Genomic DNA, 18,902 nt, shown 5'->3' on the forward strand with positions numbered 1-18,902 from the left:
GGCTGCAGTTCCAGGCTGAGCAGAGCAGCAGGAAGGTGCTGAGGTTGGATTTTGTTTGGATTTCCAGGTGTTTCCAGTACAAACCTGCTGCTGACAGGCACTTGGGAGAGGCTGTCCCACTTCAGGAGGGAACAAGCGCAGCTCTGACAGAACCATCACACTCAGGAGCTGTTAATTTAATTTTATCCTTTTGTTTTTCTGAGCTGTTCTCACACCAAGTGATCTCAGTGCAGCTCCCAATATTCTCCATCATCCCAAGCCCTGGCTGATACCATGAAAATGCAGCTTTGCCTCAAACTGAGGTAACAATCAACAACTCCCAACAACTTCTGCAAGTCCAAGAGGAAATCCACCTCCCTCATCCCCAAGCATGATCCTGCTTCCAAACCCTCCTGCATCAGCACAGAGCATTCCTAAGGGAGGTGTTCCACAGAACCATGGAACTCTGCTTTCTGTACAGGAATTTTATTGAAATCAAGGTAATGGTATTTTACACTAATGCCTCAGTGCATCCTCAAGAAGGAAAGGAAGGATTTTCTTTAAAAATTGTTTGTACAGAAGACAAATCATCCAAATGAACATGGTACAGCACAATCCCTATAACGTGCACAGCTGGACCTGGGGCTGCAGGAGCAGGAGCTGCAGGGAGAGGGCTCCAACTTCACATTCAGCACAGAAAGAAGCAGGTGCCAGTGGCCACTGGCACTTTGTGGATAGCAAGATCCAATCACCCTTGGTGAAACTGCAGCCTAGCAGTGACAAATCCAAAGGAGGCACTGTTCCTAGGAGACTGTAACTCTACCTGGGCCCTGCTGGGAAGCTCCATGGCCAGAGCCACACGGGAAGGAGCAGCAGTGCCAGTGTCACCAGGACCTCGTGGCACACCACCCTGCCAGTGTCACCAGGACCTTGTGGCAGCAACTCCATGCTCCAGCTCAGGCACCACAAGAAGCCTCCCCTTCCATCCCTCGCCTTCCCTGGGCCAAAAGCAGATTCCTTCACCCTGAAGTGTTTCCATTTTTTCCCTGGGAAAGGAGCCCCTCAGCTCCAGGACAGAGGTGCCCCCAGCGCTTTCCCAGGCCCCAGCAGCTCCAGCTCCTCAGCCAGGCCTGGCTTGGGATGGAGATGTGCAGCTGGCACAGAAACAGCAGCCCTGAGCCTGCATTTGGTTAACAGCCTTGGGTTTGGTTTGAGATCCTCCCACAGGAGAACGTTCATCCTCTGGCAGAGCCTTTCTCCGTCAGACCTTGGGGAAAGTCACCAGCCACCAACTCCACCACTCATCCTCCAGTTTCAGTGCACACCTTCCAGGAGAAGCACAAGCAGCAGCTCCCTGGCACCTCAGCAAACCAGCTTGGCCCCAAATTCACTGTAGCCAGTGCCAGAATAATTCTCTAATTCTCATTGCAGTCCAGCCTCCAAAGAAGAGCAGGAGAAATCATCTGTGAGGAAGCAGATCCTGAACCGTGTACAACCAGCCCCATTGCTGTGTCTGTTCAGCTCCAGCCCAGGGGGAGATGAGGAAGAAGTGAGGATGAAGAGGCAGCCACTGCACACCCTGAGGTGACCCCACACCCTCCTCCTGCAGGATCACTGCAGGAACAGGGAGGAGTCCCCAGCAGCAGCACCTCCACCTGTGAGTGCACAAAGCCCAGGCCCCTTTTGTTCCTACCAGGGTGACACCATGACCTCCCCATGGTGCAGCACTGGGAGCCACCAGCTGTGGCCAGATGTGCAGGAGAGGCTCTGTGGGACCCCAAACCCACCTGTCCCCGTTAGTTTGGCTCAGCCCACCCTGAACCTCCTCTGTGGGACAGCTCCATCGCAGGGGCAGAGCTGCAGCCACTCCTGTCCCCAGCCAGGGGAAGCCACAGGGACACGGGGCCAGCATGCACTGAACCCTCCCAGGGGTGGCATTGGGACAGCAAAAGGAACACAAAAATCCTTTCAAGTAATTAACCCAGCCCACTCTTGAGGTCACGGCTGCAGAGCAGCGACCAGCTGGGTCTGTCTGGGTGATAAGGCAAACAGTCTGAAGGGATGGGCGGTGCAAGGTGGCAGTGGTGACAGGCAGGAGTCACTCTGGAGGTTCCTTCTTCACACTCTGCCTCATCTCCTGGTGAGCAGCTCCAGCTCCAGTTACTTCTGCACACAGCTGGGCCAGGCCAGCCCGCCACACACAGCTGACAGGATGATGTACAGGATCACCTGGGGAGGGAACGGGGGATTCCCAGCATTCACTGACTGCCACAGCATGACCTGGAAACCTCTGATGGTCAAAGCCTTGAAGAACTTGTCTGACACCCTCCTGTCCCTCCACACCCCTGCAGCTGAGAAGTCCCCATGGAGGTGACAAAGTGCTTCCCACCCTGCCCCTGCAGCTGCTCCATCCACAGTCCTTACAGCTGGAAGGGAACTGTCACACCAAAAAAGCCACTTCAGAGTCACAGATCAAGACCCCACGAGGACTGAGAGCTCAAAAGCCACCCCAGCTCAAGCAGGGCACCTCAGCTGCTCCTGGGGCAAGCAGGGGCAGCTCCTGGACAGGTGTCCCCATCTCCTCTCAGAGGGTCACAAAGGTTGGAAAAGACCTCCACAATCACAGAGTCCAACCTCTGATCAAATCCCCCCACATCCACTAAACCATGTCACCAAGTGCCACATCCACTCGTGTTCTGAACCCCTCCATGGTGACCCCAGCACTGCCCTGGGCTGGCAGGGAAGGACTTTTTCCTAATATCCAACCTGAACCTCCCCCCCAGTGCAACCTGAGCCCATTTCCCCACTTGCCTGGGAGAAGAGGCCAATCCCACCCCATCACAACCTCCTTCCAGGTGCTTGTAGAGCCAGAGGGTCCCCCCTGAGCCTCCTCTTCTCCAGGCTGAGCCCCCCAGGCCCTCCCTGCAGTTCTGACTGCCCAGGCCCTTCACCCTCCTCATACAGGAGGCCCTGCCCTGGTTCTGCCCTCCCAGGCAGATGTGGGCACACACAGATGCCAGGACAGTGCCAGGGGTTTGGAGTTTGCAGGGGCTCAGCCTGGCACAGCAGCTCCAGGCCCCACACTCACAATGGACACGATGATGATGACGATGGTGAGCTTGAGGTTCTTCATACACATGGCTCGGGCAAGGTTCCTGCTGGTGGTTTTGAAAGTGACTGACTGCAAGGGAAAACAAGAGAAATCCCAGCATGGATTGAGTTGGAAGGGATCTAAAGCTCATCCAGTGCCACCCCAGCCATGGCAGGGACACCTCCCACTGTCCCAGGCTGCTCCAAACCCCAATGCCCAGCCTGGCTTGGACACTGCCAGGGATCCAGGGGCAGCCACAGCTGCTCTGGGCACCTGTCATGGAAAGCTTGTCCTCTCTGTACCCTGCAATTCCACACATTCAAAATAGGGTTTGGGCACTAAATGATCCCAACTCCCCGAGGCTGGGTCAGTGCAGCCATTCCCACAGCCAGGCAGGAGGCACCTGCCCCTGGGAGCAGCCACTCCAGCAGCTCATCCCACTGGGCAGTGGGCAGTGCCAGCTTTTCCTACAAACCACCCTCCTGAGGCTGCAGCAGGCAGGAACCACATCCTGGGAGCTGCAGCTCTGCCTTGGGGCCCATTCCCAAGGTGGGGAACATCAGCCCTGGATCTCCAGGGATGCCTCCTCCTGGGCTGTGGGACATTCCCACTGAAGGATGTTCCATCCCTCCATCTCCCTGAGCTTTCCAAAAGCCTGCACTCCCTGGGACAGCTCCTCCATGAGCTCAGCCCAGCTGCTGAAGGAATTCCAGTCCCTTTCCCTAAAGCTTTACCTGAGCTTTGAACACCTGGGAGCTCCAGGACTGCTCCCTGCTCTGCTGCCCTCCAAAGCAGGAGGGCTCTGGGACAGCTCAGGGATGTTTGGATCCCCACAGCCACACACAGGAGCTCCTGGCACTCTCCCAGCCTGAGGATTGGATGCCACAGGAGCTGGGCACCAAGCCAGGATGCTGCAGAGGAGGATGCTGAGCCAGGGCCAGGGATTCCCAAAGGAAACACAAAAAGCTTCCAGAGTGCACAGCACTTTGCTAGATAACTGTGCTTCATAATTACATTGATTTGGGTTTTTTTTCAGTCTTCATTTCCTCAGAAACACTCCAAGAAGCTCCAGAGTCTTTAAAGATTATTTAGATGCAACAACTCAGCTTTTTTTAATTTTAAATCAGCCACACTTTCCCTGCTGGTATCAGAACAACTCCACAGATGCACATTTTCCAGTTTATTTGCAGCCAGCTGCCAGGGAAGTGTAAATTGTGATTTTATCTCTCCTATCACTGCAGAGAGGGTTGTCCCCACCTTGGGCACAGGGATGAGGACAGGGATGTGTCACCCTTGGCTGGCTGTGGCACAGGGAGCAAGGGAAGCTGGAGCTTTCCCAAACTGGGAAACAGCTTGGAGGGGAAAGGATTCCCTGCAGGCCTCGATTCCTCTGTGTCCTTTAAGTGTCTCCAGGAGCTGTCCCCACCTCCCTGGTGCAGTGACACAACTTCCCCCCTTCCAGGACTTCCCCAGACTCACCGAATCCACGAGATTCTCTGTTTTATCAATCAGCAGCTCCAGCTTCTCTCCTCTTTGTGCCACAAGGTCTGGAGAAAAGAGACAAAAAAAATCCAGCTCTGAAGGTGAAATCCCAGGGCAAAAAGCTGCTCCCAACAGCCAAACCCAGGCCAGGAGCTCCTGGCTGCAGCTTCCAGCCCTCCTGGGATACCCAGGGCCTTAGGGAACAGCCTGACATCACACAGGCTGCACTTTGGGACTGAATTCTGCTCAGTTCCACATCTCACCCTCTGTTTTGGGTGGGCAGACCTGGCAGCAGCCAAACCCCAAATGAGAGCAGGTGCAGGGAGCCTTTCCCAGGGAAGCAGTACCTATGTTCCGGACCATGATCCCTTTGAGTTCATCGATCTGGGCTTGTGTCTCTGCCACCTGGTCTGGGCCCTTGCTCTCTGAGTGGTATTTCTGCAACAGAGAACATCATGTTGTACTCCTTGAGCAAGGTCTTATGAGCTCTGAGAGGAATTTGTTACACTTGAGATAGCTCTGCTACTTGGAATGGTTTAAAATGAGTAGGATGGTTTTTGAGGTTGTGTTGGAAACAGAAAATGGTTTAATAAAAGGCAAAATAACAAAGATAATAAAAATAATTTAATAAAGTGTAACAAAAGGCAAAGTAAAATAACAAAAGGCAAAATAAACAAGTTTTTCTTACAGAGAAAAACTTGAGTTAGGGGTAAGAGGTTTGTACTCTTGTTAAAACACTCTATAAAAGCGATTATTTCTTTTGTTTTCTTTTTTTTTTAGTGAATTACTGAGGAGGACCTCTTGGCTTCTGTCCAGTTGGGTAGCTCTAGTTCTGAGGTGAAGTCTTAAAGGTCTTATGAGGTGTCTTTTTACTAAATTGAGGAGAGAAACTTTTGGGCTTTTTGCCTTTGTAAGCAGACAAAGAATAATTTGGTCACTCCGTCAACAGGGGGCACATTCCTACAAGAACAGGCAGGGAAAACAGGAGCCTCAAAAGCCAGGAGCCAGGGAAAACAGGAGCCTCAAGAAGCCAACAGTTTGGGAGCAGCACACCAGATGTTGAAGGTCAGTGGGCCTGACTGAGTGGCCTGACTGCTCTCCCCAAAGGAATGGAGAGCCAGGAGCCATCCCATGTCCCAGAGCCATCCCAGAGGATCCCCCTGTCACCTCCTGGGTACAGCTGAGCCCTCACTGCCAGCCCTGCTGCTGCCAGCCCCTCTGGTGTTTGTCCTGAGCACCATTCCTGCCATCCCTCCCCCTCCATTCCCTTCTCTCAGCCTGTCCCCCCAGTTTGGGGATCCCAGGGTCCCCTGGTGACTGCACAGCTCGGGTGGGTGGGAGCAGCACGAGCCAACCTCAGGCTAAAGGAGCCTGAGTGCTTGCAGGATCAGTCAGGCCCAGTCAGCATCAGGGAACTGAGCTCTGCTATTCCTATTCAGGGATTTCAGTCACAACAGCTCTGCTCCATGATCACCCACGTAGCTGCTTAAATCCGAGTTTTTCCTGGTTAGGAGTTCCATTTCTGACAGCACAGGGAGCCAGTCTGACACTGCCACCCCCACCTGGGCAGCCACAACTCGTGGTGACAGCACCAAATCCAGCAGCTCCTCCTCCACCTCCTCAGGGGAGATTCCCAGGAGGTTTCAGGCTGGCCACAGTCATAGCTGGGCACTGGTTATACTGGAAGCATGGCACTGGTTATACTGGAAGCATGGCCTCCCTCTCCAGGATTATCTGAGTGCTGCACTGGAGCTGGGGCTGGATCTCTGCCTCACACAGGAACACACAGGAGAACATCTCAGCAGGGAATGTCAGCCCTCACATCCTATGGGACCAGGGAGGGAAGGGCTCTGTCAGCACTGAGCTCCCCTCAGCTGATCCTGCATCCCAGCAATGTGGAAAATCTCAGGCAGCTCCTCCTGTGCTCAGGGAGATGGAAAGGTTGGGATTTTAGAGGAATATCAGCCCCATGGCTCCAACGACAGCCTGGCTTTTCTGATAAGGCAATTCCAGCTTATTCCAGCCCTGAAGAGCTTATAAAGTGATGAGTCAGCACTTTGGGTAGTTTCAGTCCCCACACAGCAAAGCCTGGAGGAAAAGCTCCTTCCTCAGGCACAGGAAGTTAATCCTGTTCATTATTCACTGGCATTGCCATTCCTTGCTCTCCCCCTGCTGTGGAAGGCAAGGAGCAGCTCCTGGAATGAGCTCCTGTGACTCTCCCTGCTCCAAACCACCTGCACAGCCCCAAATCCCAGTGCAAAGCTCAGGCAGGAGCAGCACAGGTGCAAATCCTCCCTCAGAGCTCTGGCATCACCCTGCAGCCACCACACAACTGGCACAGCTGGGACTGCTCCACAACTCCTGCACTGGGGAGGGTTCAGCTGTGCCCACCAAGGGCCCCTCCTCCTGCAGCTGTGACAGCCCCAAACCTGGCCCTGCCATGGGATAAACAGCAACAGAGCCAAGCCCTCCCTGGAGAACAGCCCCAGCAGGGCTCTGAGGGCCTGGGGACACAAACCACAGGCTGGGGACAGCCCTAAAGCCACCATTCCCAGGACACCTCATCTTTAATCCAAGGGACACCTCAAACCCCCCTGTCCTGGATTGTCAAGCAAACTGTATCTATTTGCCATCTGTATGGAAGTTGTCTTCTGTTCAGTGGGCAGTTTTCCTTACCTCCCCCACACCCACTCCTCCCTGGGGAGGGGACCTCGGCTGATATTGGGCTATTGAATGTCCCTGCATGGCTGATAAGAACTACAGCATCCCATTGGGAGATGTGAGCCCAGAGGGAGGAGCCAAGCATTCCCAACTGGATATAATCTGAGATCTTGGGACAACAGCACAGTTTTCTCCACTGGATTCCCCAGAGGAACAGCAGCTGCCTCTCCTTCCTGGATCTTCAGAGGAAGAATCCATCCTTCTCTACAGGATCCCTGCTCCAACAGAACCACCCCTGACACTGCAGGAGGGCTGAGCCACAATTCCAATGGGACTGCCACCAACACCCTGACCCACAGGGTGTCAGAATGTAGCTATGATATTTTTTGAAAAATCTTTTCTTTAAAATTTTTCCTCCTGAGAAGCTGGGAGGCCTCAGGAACAAAATGTAAACAATTATTATCTGCTACTGTGGAATGCAACAGGTGCATCTGTGATTGGTCTCATGTGGGTGTTTCTAATTAATGGCCAAGCACAGTCAGCTGGCTCGGACAGAAGCCACCCACAGGGTGTCAGGTTGGGTTCTGACTCTGTCAGTATTGTTTTTAGTTTACTGCACTGTTTATTTTATCCTTTTATTTTCTTCCCTATTAAAGAACTGTTATTCCTGCTCCCCTATTTTTTGCCTGAGAGCACCTTAATTTAAAATTGATAGCAATTGGAAGGGAGGGGGTTTACATTTTCCATGTCAGGGGAGGCTCCTGCCCTCCTTAGCATTCACCTGGCTTTCCAAGCCAAGACACCCCCAAGCCCACCCGAGGGGCTCTGTGGGGAGGCTGGGCTGCAGGAGCTCAGGGCCTCACCAGCTGTGCAGCCAGCACAGAGGAGAACTCGCTGTTCATGGCGTAGGGCAGGGCGGTCTGTGCCCGCGAGCCGTACGTGGTCTGGAAGCGCTTCTTGATCTCGTTCAGGAACGTGAAGGCTCGGGAGCGCTCAAAGTCCTGCCAGCAGAGAGCACACACAGAGTCAGCAACAGCAGCTGCAGGGCTGGGGCTGCACTCCGGCACTGGCAGCCCCAGGGCTCCACCCCTGCCCTCAGCGGGAGCATTTCCTGCAGCACTCCCAGAATCCAGGAGCACCAGGAAATTCTACTGGCAGCTGGAGTGGTCTCTGCACCACCAACTATGGAATAATATCCCAATATTACCAGGTGGAACGTGCCCGGGCTCATCTGACCCTTGCTGCTGACCAGAGGCGGCAGCTGTGGTGTTTCACCACAGAGACACCTGTGGCTGGCTGGATGTTGCAGCTAGGCACTGGAACAAGTCCAGGCTAGAAGAACTCAGGTTTACCTCTGGTGAAAGTCCTTAAGCTAGGTGAAGAGGAAAAGGAGAGGATTCTGTCATAGAGTTTAATCCAGAGTTTTATTCCAGGATGACAGACCTCTGGATCTTGTAACAGCTACACACAGAATCCCGGCCGCATGGTCTCATTGTCTTTTTAAGCTCATGGGGAGGGGGAGGGAAGGGATAGGTGAGGCACCAACCAGGTGGGAGGAGGGGAAGGCTCAGGGGACAAGTGACACTTGGCTAGGCCAATGACCCCAGAGCTGAGGGGCATCTTTTGAACTGCACCAACCAGATAACGCCCCTGCTGGAATGTTAAGCTTGACAGACAGCCCTTAGCAGGAGGGCAAAGGGGGAAGGGAAAGGAGAGGTTGGCACACCTGGGGGGTTGGGATAGGTGAAGCAGGAAATGGCATCACACTGCAACAACCAACCCACTGCACTGAGACAAACTGGGCACAGGCAGGAACTTCACCCCACAACTCCCAACCCACAGGACTGAAAGCTCCCTCCCATGGAATGGATGATTCTGAAGGTCACTCCCAACCCAAACCATCCCACAACTCTGATCTGAGCTCTGGGCTGAGTTCAAACTATAACTGAGGCTAGAGCAGCTCCAGTGGGAGAAAAGGCACCTCAGAGCAGCCCTCACTAATAACTGCCACACCAAAACCAAAATTCCCCAATTTCCCAGGGCTGTAGTGGTGTCTCCAGTACTCACATCATCTGTGATGCACAGGTAAATGATTCTGTCCTGGCAGATGTAATGGAACAGGTAACTGCAGGGAATGGAAAGGAACAAACAAAATGTCATTGGAAGCTGCCACATTTCCAGAATTTCATTTTCCAGAAGCCACTGCTGCCTGTGGGGGCTTTGGGGGCTGGCAAGAGAAAATCCAGGTTATTCTATGGAGCTGGCACAGATAAACATGTCCAAGGTAAATGTCCAGGGAAGTGAGGCTGGGGCAGAGGTCTCTGTTCTGAAGGTCTGCTCCTATAAAAAGTTCAAAAATCCTTGCACATCCACAACTCTCCTGGAAAGAGTGAAGTGAAACTTGTCTGGTACCACCCTGCAGACTCCTCAGAGAGGCCAAGAGCAGAGAGAGAGAAACCCAAGAATTCCTGATGCCAGAAGGGTGCTTTTTCGTGCAGATTTATACAAAAGACACAAAGAAAAAACAAAAAGAACTCATTAAATGAATTTAAGGAGTTCAAAGAAACTCAAGTTTTTCCTGTTTCAGAACAGGATGAATTGTCTTGGACAGAACCCAGGGAGTTTTTCAGCCCATAGGCTGGGAGGCAGAGCATCCCTGGGAGGCTCCAGACAGAGGAACAGCTCCAAGTGCTCACTGAGCTTCACAGCTCCCACATTCTGCCCAAAATGCACCACAGCACTCCTGAAACTCAGCTTTCCACTTGGCTGAACAGCACTCAAGGCAAAGTTATTTCAAAGGAATAACTTAAAATATTAAAACTTATCCTTAAAATTTCAGCATGAGAGAAGAGCTGCAGCACCCAAGGTGTGTCAGACTCCAGAGCAGGCACTGCGCCCAAAACATCTCCCACAGGCTGTGCTCCTGAGCATGTGGGAAGCCCAGCCCAGTTCTGCATCCTCAGAACAGCTCTGACACAACAGCTTGGGCACCAGAGAGGATCCAGCCATGCTGCCATTTCCAAAAAAAGAGCTGGAATGGGCTCCAACACCTCTAAATCTGTTTTTTTTCCACAGTTGTTCTAGTTTGTTCCTATTGACTCACCCACTTCCCACGTGCAGGGAGTCTCAGGTGATGAAGCATCTCCTGCCTGTCCTACCAACACTGACCAAGGGTTCAGAGAGCTGGGAAAATCCTGGGAATGACCCCTCTGTCCTGCAGACTGGATTGGGGGCAGCTCAAGATGTGATCTGTGAGCACAGGATCTACAGGCACCCCAGGAAGGGTGACAGTTTCACCTAAAGCCACGTTCAAGCCTCAGAAAATCCAGGGGAAGCTTCCAGAAGCCAAACTCCAAAGATTCCAAAGCAGGGCATCCTCCAGCTCACTTTGGATTATAAAAATGGAAAATATTATAAAATGAAAAATTTGATTTTGTATCAACTGCTTTGTGCTTCTGCTGGAGCTCAACTCAAATCCTGGTTATGCTGCAGAGTTCTGGGGGACAGAAGTAGCTACTGAGCTGGTGGCACATTCCATCAAATGGGAATTTGGATGGAAAAACCTGCAAAATCACAGAAAAAACCCCAAACACGCCCAGTTTGTCCCTGCCCTCATGCATCCCCAGAGCCAAGGAGGGGGGTCACTCACCTGCCATGGGAATAGGTCAGTTTGTTGTTCTCAGATGGGATTTTGGCCAGGATCTGCTCGGTGACCTCCAGGAAGTTGCCCCCACACCAGGCGTGCTTGGCCAGGATGGTGGTGCCCCTCGCCACCACTGCAAACAGGATGGCCATGGCTGCTGTCCTGCTGGGGACAAACAGGGACATCAGCACTGGAGCACCCGCAGGGTGGCACAGGGACCTGCACAGTGTCCCCTGGCACAGACAGCAGGGGGTGGGCAGTGTCCCCTGTGGAGCACAGGGAGCAGGGCATGGGCAGGACTCAGCTGTGACACTGCAAAGTTCCCTCATTTCCCCTTTTAGCTCTGCTCCCAATGACACAAAACCCCCTAGAAAAAGGGGTTTTTATCACCTCTGTGCCCTGTGAGGGTGGCAAAGCTGAGGTTGTCCAGAGAAGCTGTGGAGCCAGCATCTCTGCCTGAAGAGAAACCAAGGCAGAAACCAGACCCTACAAGTTTGTGAGGATGAAAGCAAACTAAACCTTGGAAAAGTCACATTCAATGCTGCTCACAGCAGAAGGAAGGGCAAATCCCACAGCCAGAGCAGCTGTGGCCGCCCCTGCATCCCTGGAAGTGGCCAAGGCCAGGCTGGATCAGGCTTGGAGCCACCTGGGGTAGCAGAAGGTGCTGGGAGTTGGAACTGGATGAGCTTCAAGCTCCATTCCAACCCAAACCATTGTGGGATTCCCTGAGTCTCCAGAGCTGGAAAAACATCCCTGCTGCCACAGAAAGGGACACTCTTAATCAGCTCAAGTATCAGCACATTAATCTAGGGCCAGAGCCAGATCTAACACATGGAGCACATGGCAGAGCCCAGCTGGCACAGCTGCCCTGCTCCTCCTGCACATCCATAAGCCTCTTTTCTGCTCAGCAAGGACTTAGGATGACTTTGGACCCTGCAAAACCCAAAAATCTCATTTTTCACTTTGTACTTAGGCCCTGCTTATGACCTGCTCTGTTCTGTGCACGATCACAGAGCTCTCCTGAAGGCCCAGGAGAGCTCTCTGGGAACAGCCACAGAGCAGCAGGGCTGCCTGAGCTTCTGGAGCCAGATTCTCCATCCTCCTGGCACTGCCTGGTGAGAATTAGGGATCTCTTCTGGATTAACAAGGCCATGAAGGGAGATCCAACCCAGCAGGGCTCACCTGGGCAGGCTGAGCCCCACAGATCCAGGCTTGGCCAGCACCAACCAGAGCTTCTCCCACAGTCTGAGCCCAGCACTGGAGGGGAAAAGGATAAAGTCATGGATTTGCTCACAGGACAGACTCCACACAACCACCTGGGAGCGCTGCCAAGGGGAACAGAACCATGGAATGGCTGGGGCTGGAAGGGACCTCAAGACCATCTCCATGGCAGGGACATCTCCCACTGTCCCAGGCTGCTCCAGGCCTCATCCAGCCTGGCCTTGGACACTGCCAGGGATGCAGGAGCAGCCACAGCTGCTCTGGCTGTGGGATTTGCCCTTCCCTCTGCTGTGAGCAGCATTTCATGTGATTTATCCAAGGTTTAGTTTGCTTTCATCCTCACAAACTTGTAGGGTCTGGTTTCTCCCTTGGCTGCTCTTCAGGCAGAGATGCTGGCTCCTGCAGGAAGCTTCCAAGGAATTGCTTGCTCCTTTATGTTTCAGCTCTGAGTAATCTCCACTTTGGCTCATTTTCAGGTCAAAATGCTCCTGTCTTAAATAATATTGTGAGCTAACTCAGCCCAGGGAGTTCACTGCACCCTCCTGTCCCTGCAGAGCCACTGGACACAGAGGCTCTGGCCAGCCCAGGGTGGAGCAACACCAGGGCACAGGCTGGAATCACAAACACCTCTTGAGCAATCAGCTGAGTGTCCAGCACCAGGAAACCACTGCCTGCTCCTGCAGCCACCCAGGAGCCACAGAAAGGAGCAGCTGTAGCAGAAAACACAGCCCAAACCCTGCAAGGACACTGAGACTGAGGGTACAGAGCCCACACAGACCCCTCAGTGCCCTGAGCAGAACAAATGCAGCCCCAGCTGAGGATTGGGAAGTGTTTAGACAATTCCTGCAAATCCCTGCTCTTTTAACAGCGGATGTTGGTGGAACTGAGGTGACACCTCAGCAGCAGCAGTGAGGTGGCACTCACTGGCACTGTGGGACCCACAGTCCTCAATTCCCTGGGTTCCTGGCTCTCCCTCCCTGGGCTCACACCCTCATGCCCCCGGAGTTCACAGCCCTGACTCCCCAGATTCCTGGCCCTCATCATGCTCAGGGCACGGGAGCTCTGTGCCTGGCAGGAACACCAGCCCCAGCTCTGAGCAGAAGGGGTTACATGAAGTAGAAGAGATTAACCAGGAGCATTTCCCTCCCTGAGCAGCCAGTACCAGCCGTGTGTTACTGCTGTTAGTGACACAAATCTGTTAAACTGCCACAGAAGGTCCTTCCTCAGCAGTTACAACAGTCAGGAATGAAATCCCTTCAAATTAACCCCTCTGCAGAGCTTTTTCCTACCTAAACTTACAACATTACACAGCTAGAAGCAGCCAAGACCAAGCCTTCCAAAAAGACCCTGAAAGATGCACAAGCTGCTGCCTCTGGGGACTGAAGTGAGGGATCCTAGAAACCCAGAAGGGTTTGGGTTAGAAGGGACCTCAAAGCCCACCCAGAGCCACCCTGCCATGGCAGGGACACCTTCCACTGTCCCAGGCTGCTCCAGCCCCAGTGTCCAGCCTGGCCTGGGGCACTGCCAGGGATCCAGGGGCAGCCTCAGCTGCTCTGGGCACCTGTGCCAGGCCTGCCCACCCTGCCAGGGAACAATTCCTCCCCAATACAAGGGCACAGAAAAACCTTCTAAGGAACATCAGAAACACAGGCTCAGGCCCAGCATGATGTTTACAACTCCTGTAAGGATGATTTACTGTTTTCCAGCCACTCTTCTGGCCCAGAAGATTCCCAGCTTAGTGCCAGTGAGCCATGGAAGGTCCCTGCCTGCACTTGCAGAAATCCTCTTACCAGAAAGCAAAGGGCACCACGCCGCCCCGCCGTTCAAGCACAGAACAAGGGAACAAGGGGAGGTGTTGCAACCCAGCGAGCTGCAAACTGCTGCAATAAAGAGATCGTTTGAGCAGGGTGAGCTCAGCAGAAAGCAGCCTGAGCTTCCCTTTAACCTCTGCTGGGCAGCTGGAAAAATCATTACTTCATTACAGAATATTGCACCGTGAAGTCCTGCGGCTCTCCTGTTCATTTTGAAACTGAGAATTGCAACATTTGTGCTCCAACTTATCCCACGTTCAGCCTCCCTTCTGCACATAGAATTTACTTCAGGTGCCCCCAGTGCATCACTATGGAACAAATCACCAAGGAAATCAATCCCCGTGCTCTTCCAGCCTCATCACCTTTACTGGAGGCAGCATTGCAGGGGTTGGAGTGGGGTAAGGACATGCAATACCACGGTGATTGAGTAAGCAGCTCTCTAAAAAGGGAACACATGCAGCCCAAAGCATGGAATCAGGGAATTGCTGAGGCTGGAAAAGCCCTGCAAGAGCACCAAGTCCAGCCATCCCCCAGCACTGCCAAGGCCACCCCAACCCGTGTCCCCAAGTGCCACATCCACACGGCTTTGAAATCCCTCCAGGGACGGGCACTCCACCACTGCCCTGGGCAGCTGTGCCAGGCCGGACAGCCCTGTCCAGGCCAGAATGTCCCCAACATCCCACCTGACCCTGCCTGGCACAGCCACATCCTGTCATGCTGTGGCTGTTCCATGGCAGCAGGGCCGACTCCCTCCATCTCCCTGCACCCCCCGCCAGCACACCTGTGGTTAATTAATTAATTAACAAATTAACCCATGTAGTGCTACATCTGCAACGCCGTCCACCCCCAGACACACCAGTAACACCTCAATAACACGCCAGTAATACACGGGTAACACCCCAGTAACAAGCGAGTAACACACTAATGATACCCCAGTAACAGACCAGTGACACACCAATAACATCCTAACAACGTACTGGTAACAGCCCCGGTAACAGGCTGGTAACACGGCAATAACACCCCAGTAACACAGAGATATAACAGCCAGTAATACCCCAGTAACACAGTGTTATAATATCCAAGTAATACCCCAGTAACACGGCAATAACACCCCGGTAACACAGTGATATAACATCCCAGTAATACCCCAGTAGCACAGATTATATAACACCCCAGTAACATGCCGGTAACACCCCCAGTAACAGGCCAGTAGTACACTAATAACACATCAGTAACATTAATAATATCTCAGTAACACGGCAATAACCCCTCAGTAACATCCCAGTAACGCAGCAATAACACCTCAGAAACACACCAATAACTCCCCAGTAACGTGCCGGTAACGCCCCCGGTAAGAGGCCTGTACCACGCCAATAACATGCCAGTAACACACCAGTAACAGCCCAGTACCACACCAAGAGCACACCAGTACCAGGCCCGCCGCTGTCCCGTGACACGCCAGTCACACTCCGGTAATCCCCGGTCACCCGCCGTGACCCCGTGCCCGTGCCCCGCTCCCGGTGCCGAGCGCGGCCTCCTCCCGCCGGCAGCGCCTGAGGCCCGCGGGGCCGGGGCTGTGCTCGGCCGGAACCCCCGCACCCGAACCCCCAGACCGGCCCGGCCCGGCTCGGCCCGACGCGGCCCGGCCCGGCCCGGCTCCGGGCCGCCCCGGCCCCCCGCGCTCACCGGCGCTCCCGGGCCCCGCCGGCCCCGCTCGGCCCCGCCCGGCCCGGCCCGGCCCCGACGCGTTTCCGGCCGCGGGGCCGCCGGGAGCCCGGAACCGCCATGGCCGGCAGCGGCAGCGGGCCCGCGCTGGAAACCGTGAGGGGGCACCGGGAGCCGGGCTGGGATCGGGATCGGGGTTAGGGTTGGGATCGGGGGGTCCCGCTCGCTCCCTTCCATGAGGTGGAGCGGGGGCCGGGCCCTTCTCCCGAGGAAAAGCAGCCTCGCGTTGTGCCGGGGAGGGTCAGGTTGGATATTAAGGGACATTCCTTCATGGACAGGGCTGTCCGGCCTGGCACAGCTGCCCAGGGCAGTGGTGGAGTGCCCGTCCCTGGAGGGATTTCAAAGCCGTGTGGATGTGGCACTTGGGGACACGGGTTGGGGTGGCTTTGGCAGTGCTGGGGGATGGCTGGACTTGGTGCTCTTGCAGGGCTTTTCCAGCCCAGATGATTCCCTGATTCTGTCATTCCCAAGCCTGGATTAGCGGTGGGGCACCTTCTCGTGTGGTGGGGTGGCTTCAGCATCAGGACAAATCATGTCAGGGTGGCTCCAAGGGACACCCTGTCCTCCTGTGGTAAACAGCAGCAGGTGGAGGTCAGGACTAACCTGGTTTAAAGCTAGGTGGGATTTTGGAGCTTTCCCTGCTCTCTGAAGGTGTTTTGGTGCCACAGCAAACCAGAGGTGGCCCAGCGAGACCCGCAGCCCTCCCAGCTACTCTGGGAAGCTAAGCACGGAGCTGACCCTCACCCTTCAGGTGTCCCCGGCCTCAGGGAGGTGACAGCTCCTCTCCTCTCCCTCTGGTGACAGATCCAGGCGGATGGGACGGACGGGAACTGCGTCACGTTTGTGCTGCACGACGAGGATCACACCCTGGGCAACTCCCTGCGCTACATGGTCATGAAGAAGTGAGTGGGGCCTCTGAGGGACCCCCGTGCCCTGCTCTGGCCTTCTCCTCCCTGACCCACACCTCAGCTGTCCCTGGGATGAGGCAAACCGTTCCAAATCCCCTCAGTGCACACCCTTCCAGCCTTTCTGTCACATGTGGAGCCCTGCTCCCACCTGCTGCTCCTCCTTTTCCTTGGGCTGTGTCAGGACTCTGAGAGCACCAACAGCCCTTAAAGGGCCTGACCAGCCTCTCCTGAGCCTACCCCCACACCCTCCCCTGCCCAGGAACACAGGTTAAGCTCAGCCCAGGGCTTTCAGTCCCTCCTGAGCAGCTGGAGGAGTAACTGGGTCCTGGGCTCTGTGTGCTGCCCAGAGAGGCTGTGGATTTCCCATCCCTGGGACTGTCCCAGGCCAGGTTGGACAGGGCTTGGAGCACCCTGGGGCAGTGGAAGGTGTCCCTGCCCATGGCAGGGGCTGGGACTGGGTGGTCTTTAAGGTCCCTCTGATGAATCTCTGTGACAACAAGAAGAAGCTGCTGACCAAAGCTGGGGGCAAAGCTCCATCACTCAGCTCAGCTGGAGGGAGAGGCACTGCAACATTTTGGGAGCCCCTCCAGTGCCCTGGACCATTCAGACTCTGGCAGCAGCAGAGCAGCAGCAGGTTTGGTTACAGAGAGAATTGCAAACATCCAGTATCCCATGTTTGGATCTGCAGAGTTGGCACTGCTCTGGTTGTGGTGCCAGCTGTGGCTTTGCCCTGCAGAGCTCCAGCTCAGCTCAGAGAGAGATGGGTGTGAGGGAACAAGGTCACATGTGCAGTTTCCCCTCAGCACATCCCTCCCCTGGAAACATCCAGAGCCCCAACAGGCCTGGCATGCCCTGAGCCTCTGACTTCCCTGGGATTTGCTGAGGACTGGCCTGGGTCTCACTGCTCCCTGTCCTCTCTGCCCTCCTGCAGCCCTGACGTGGAGTTCTGTGGCTACTGCATCACACACCCCTCAGAAAGCAAGATCAACTTCAGGATCCAGACCAGAGGTGAGCCTGGGACTGTCCCTGCATGGCTGGGGCCCTGCTCTCATGGAATTCCCCCTGCTCATGCCAGCTTCCCAGGAGTCTGTCAAATAAAGGAAAGGCCTTTCTCCCTGCCCTCTGCCAGGCACTGCAGTGCTGAGCCTCAGAGGCTGCTCCCAGAATTCTGCTCCAGCTGCAATGGGAAGCAGCATTCCTGGCTCCAGGCACCTAGGCTGGCTGAGAGCAGCCCTGGCACCCCAAGCTGTGGGGCTGGGCAGGGGGCACACCCCTGGGGAGGTAAGGACTGCCCTTGGGAAGCCACCTCCCATGTCCCTAATCCATCTTTTCCCAAAGGGGCCCTTCCTGCTGTGGAGCCATTCCGGAAAGGGCTGAATGACCTGATGGGTGTTTGCCAACACGTGCTCAACACCTTTGAGGTGAGACATTCCTGGGGAGCTCAGGGTCAGTTCTGTCCCTTGGGCCATTCCTGGGGAGCTCAGGGTCAGTTCTGTCCCTTGGGCCATTCCTGGGGAGCTCAGGGTCAGTTCTGTCCCTTGGGCCATTCCTGGGGAGCTCAGGGTCAGTTCCATCCCTTGGGACATTCCTGGGGAGCTCAGGGTCAGTTCCATCCCTTGGGACATTCCTGGGGAGCTCAGGGTCAGTTCTGTCCCTTGGGCCATTCCTGGAGGGTTCAGGTCAGTTCTGTCCCTTGGTCCATTCCTGGTCTGTTCTGTCCCTTGGGCCATTCCTGGGGAGCTCAGGGTCAGTTCTGTCCCTTGGGCCATTCCAGGTCCCTTCTGTCCCTTGATCCCAGCGTGGGAGGCTGACTCCTGTGTTGGAGACACCTTTGGCAGGAGAGCCTGGGAGGTTTTTGGCCAGGCTCTGCCTGATCCTTGGCATGGCCTGGCTCCCTGTCCCTTGAGTGACTGTAACGCTCAGGCACTTCCAAAAGCACCTGGAGCTCTGTCAGAGCTTCCCAGCCTTTCCAGGCTCTGATCAGAGTAATCCCAGCACAGCAGGGTGGTGGCTCTGTGCCACCCCAGGGACACATTGGTGACATTTATGCTTTTGTTTCAGAGGAGCATGAAGGAGTTCAGGGCACAGAAGGAGGAGGAGATGCAGTAGCCTTTGGGAATGGCATGGATGTAATCTCTGTTGAATTCCCTGTGTCCAAACGAGTTTTTTTTTTGTTGTTGTTGTTTTTTTATTACTTTGCTGCAAAATGTATTTTCTTTAATAATAAAGTTTATTCATTTAGATGCTGCAGAGCTCATGATGTGTTCTGCTCAGCACAGGGATGGAAAGTCATAGAACGTGGAGACAGACTGCTCCACAGATTGGGAAATTTTGGAAAATTCTCCAAATTTGGGAAAATTTTTGCTCTGCGGATTGGGAAA

At 54.5% G+C, this 18,902-nt stretch overlaps 2 protein-coding genes across 5 annotated transcripts; one reads left to right on the plus strand and one right to left on the minus strand.

Moving 5' to 3' along the window:
* Positions 1 to 449: 449 nt before the first annotated feature.
* On the minus strand, positions 450 to 15,630 carry VAMP7 (vesicle associated membrane protein 7). 4 transcript variants are annotated; one of them, XM_059482726.1, is made up of 8 exons: positions 15,575 to 15,630; positions 10,863 to 11,018; positions 9,281 to 9,338; positions 8,077 to 8,214; positions 4,900 to 4,990; positions 4,550 to 4,617; positions 3,068 to 3,160; positions 450 to 2,208 (listed from the first exon to the last, which is right to left on the minus strand). In XM_059482726.1, exons 2-8 carry the CDS (start codon positions 11,006 to 11,008, stop codon positions 2,140 to 2,142), a joined length of 663 nt encoding a protein of 220 aa, XP_059338709.1. In that variant the 5' UTR covers positions 11,009 to 11,018; positions 15,575 to 15,630; the 3' UTR covers positions 450 to 2,139. The 4 variants fall into 4 exon arrangements, with proteins under 4 accessions (XP_059338709.1, XP_059338710.1, XP_059338711.1 ...); XM_059482727.1 differs by having other exon boundaries at positions 10,863 to 11,021; positions 15,575 to 15,620; XM_059482728.1 differs by lacking the exon at positions 15,575 to 15,630 and adding an exon at positions 15,321 to 15,490.
* Positions 15,631 to 15,635: 5 nt separating this feature from the next.
* On the plus strand, positions 15,636 to 18,762 carry LOC132079882 (DNA-directed RNA polymerases I and III subunit RPAC2-like). The gene is made up of 5 exons (XM_059482729.1): positions 15,636 to 15,709; positions 16,418 to 16,515; positions 17,453 to 17,529; positions 17,860 to 17,942; positions 18,583 to 18,762. The coding sequence occupies exons 1-5, from the start codon at positions 15,674 to 15,676 to the stop codon at positions 18,628 to 18,630; spliced, it is 342 nt and encodes a 113-aa protein (XP_059338712.1). The 5' UTR covers positions 15,636 to 15,673; the 3' UTR covers positions 18,631 to 18,762.
* Positions 18,763 to 18,902: the final 140 nt, after the last annotated feature.

The sequence above is a fragment of the Ammospiza nelsoni genome, chromosome 15, assembly GCF_027579445.1.
Source record: "Ammospiza nelsoni isolate bAmmNel1 chromosome 15, bAmmNel1.pri, whole genome shotgun sequence".
Taxonomy (NCBI): Eukaryota; Metazoa; Chordata; class Aves; order Passeriformes; family Passerellidae; genus Ammospiza; species Ammospiza nelsoni.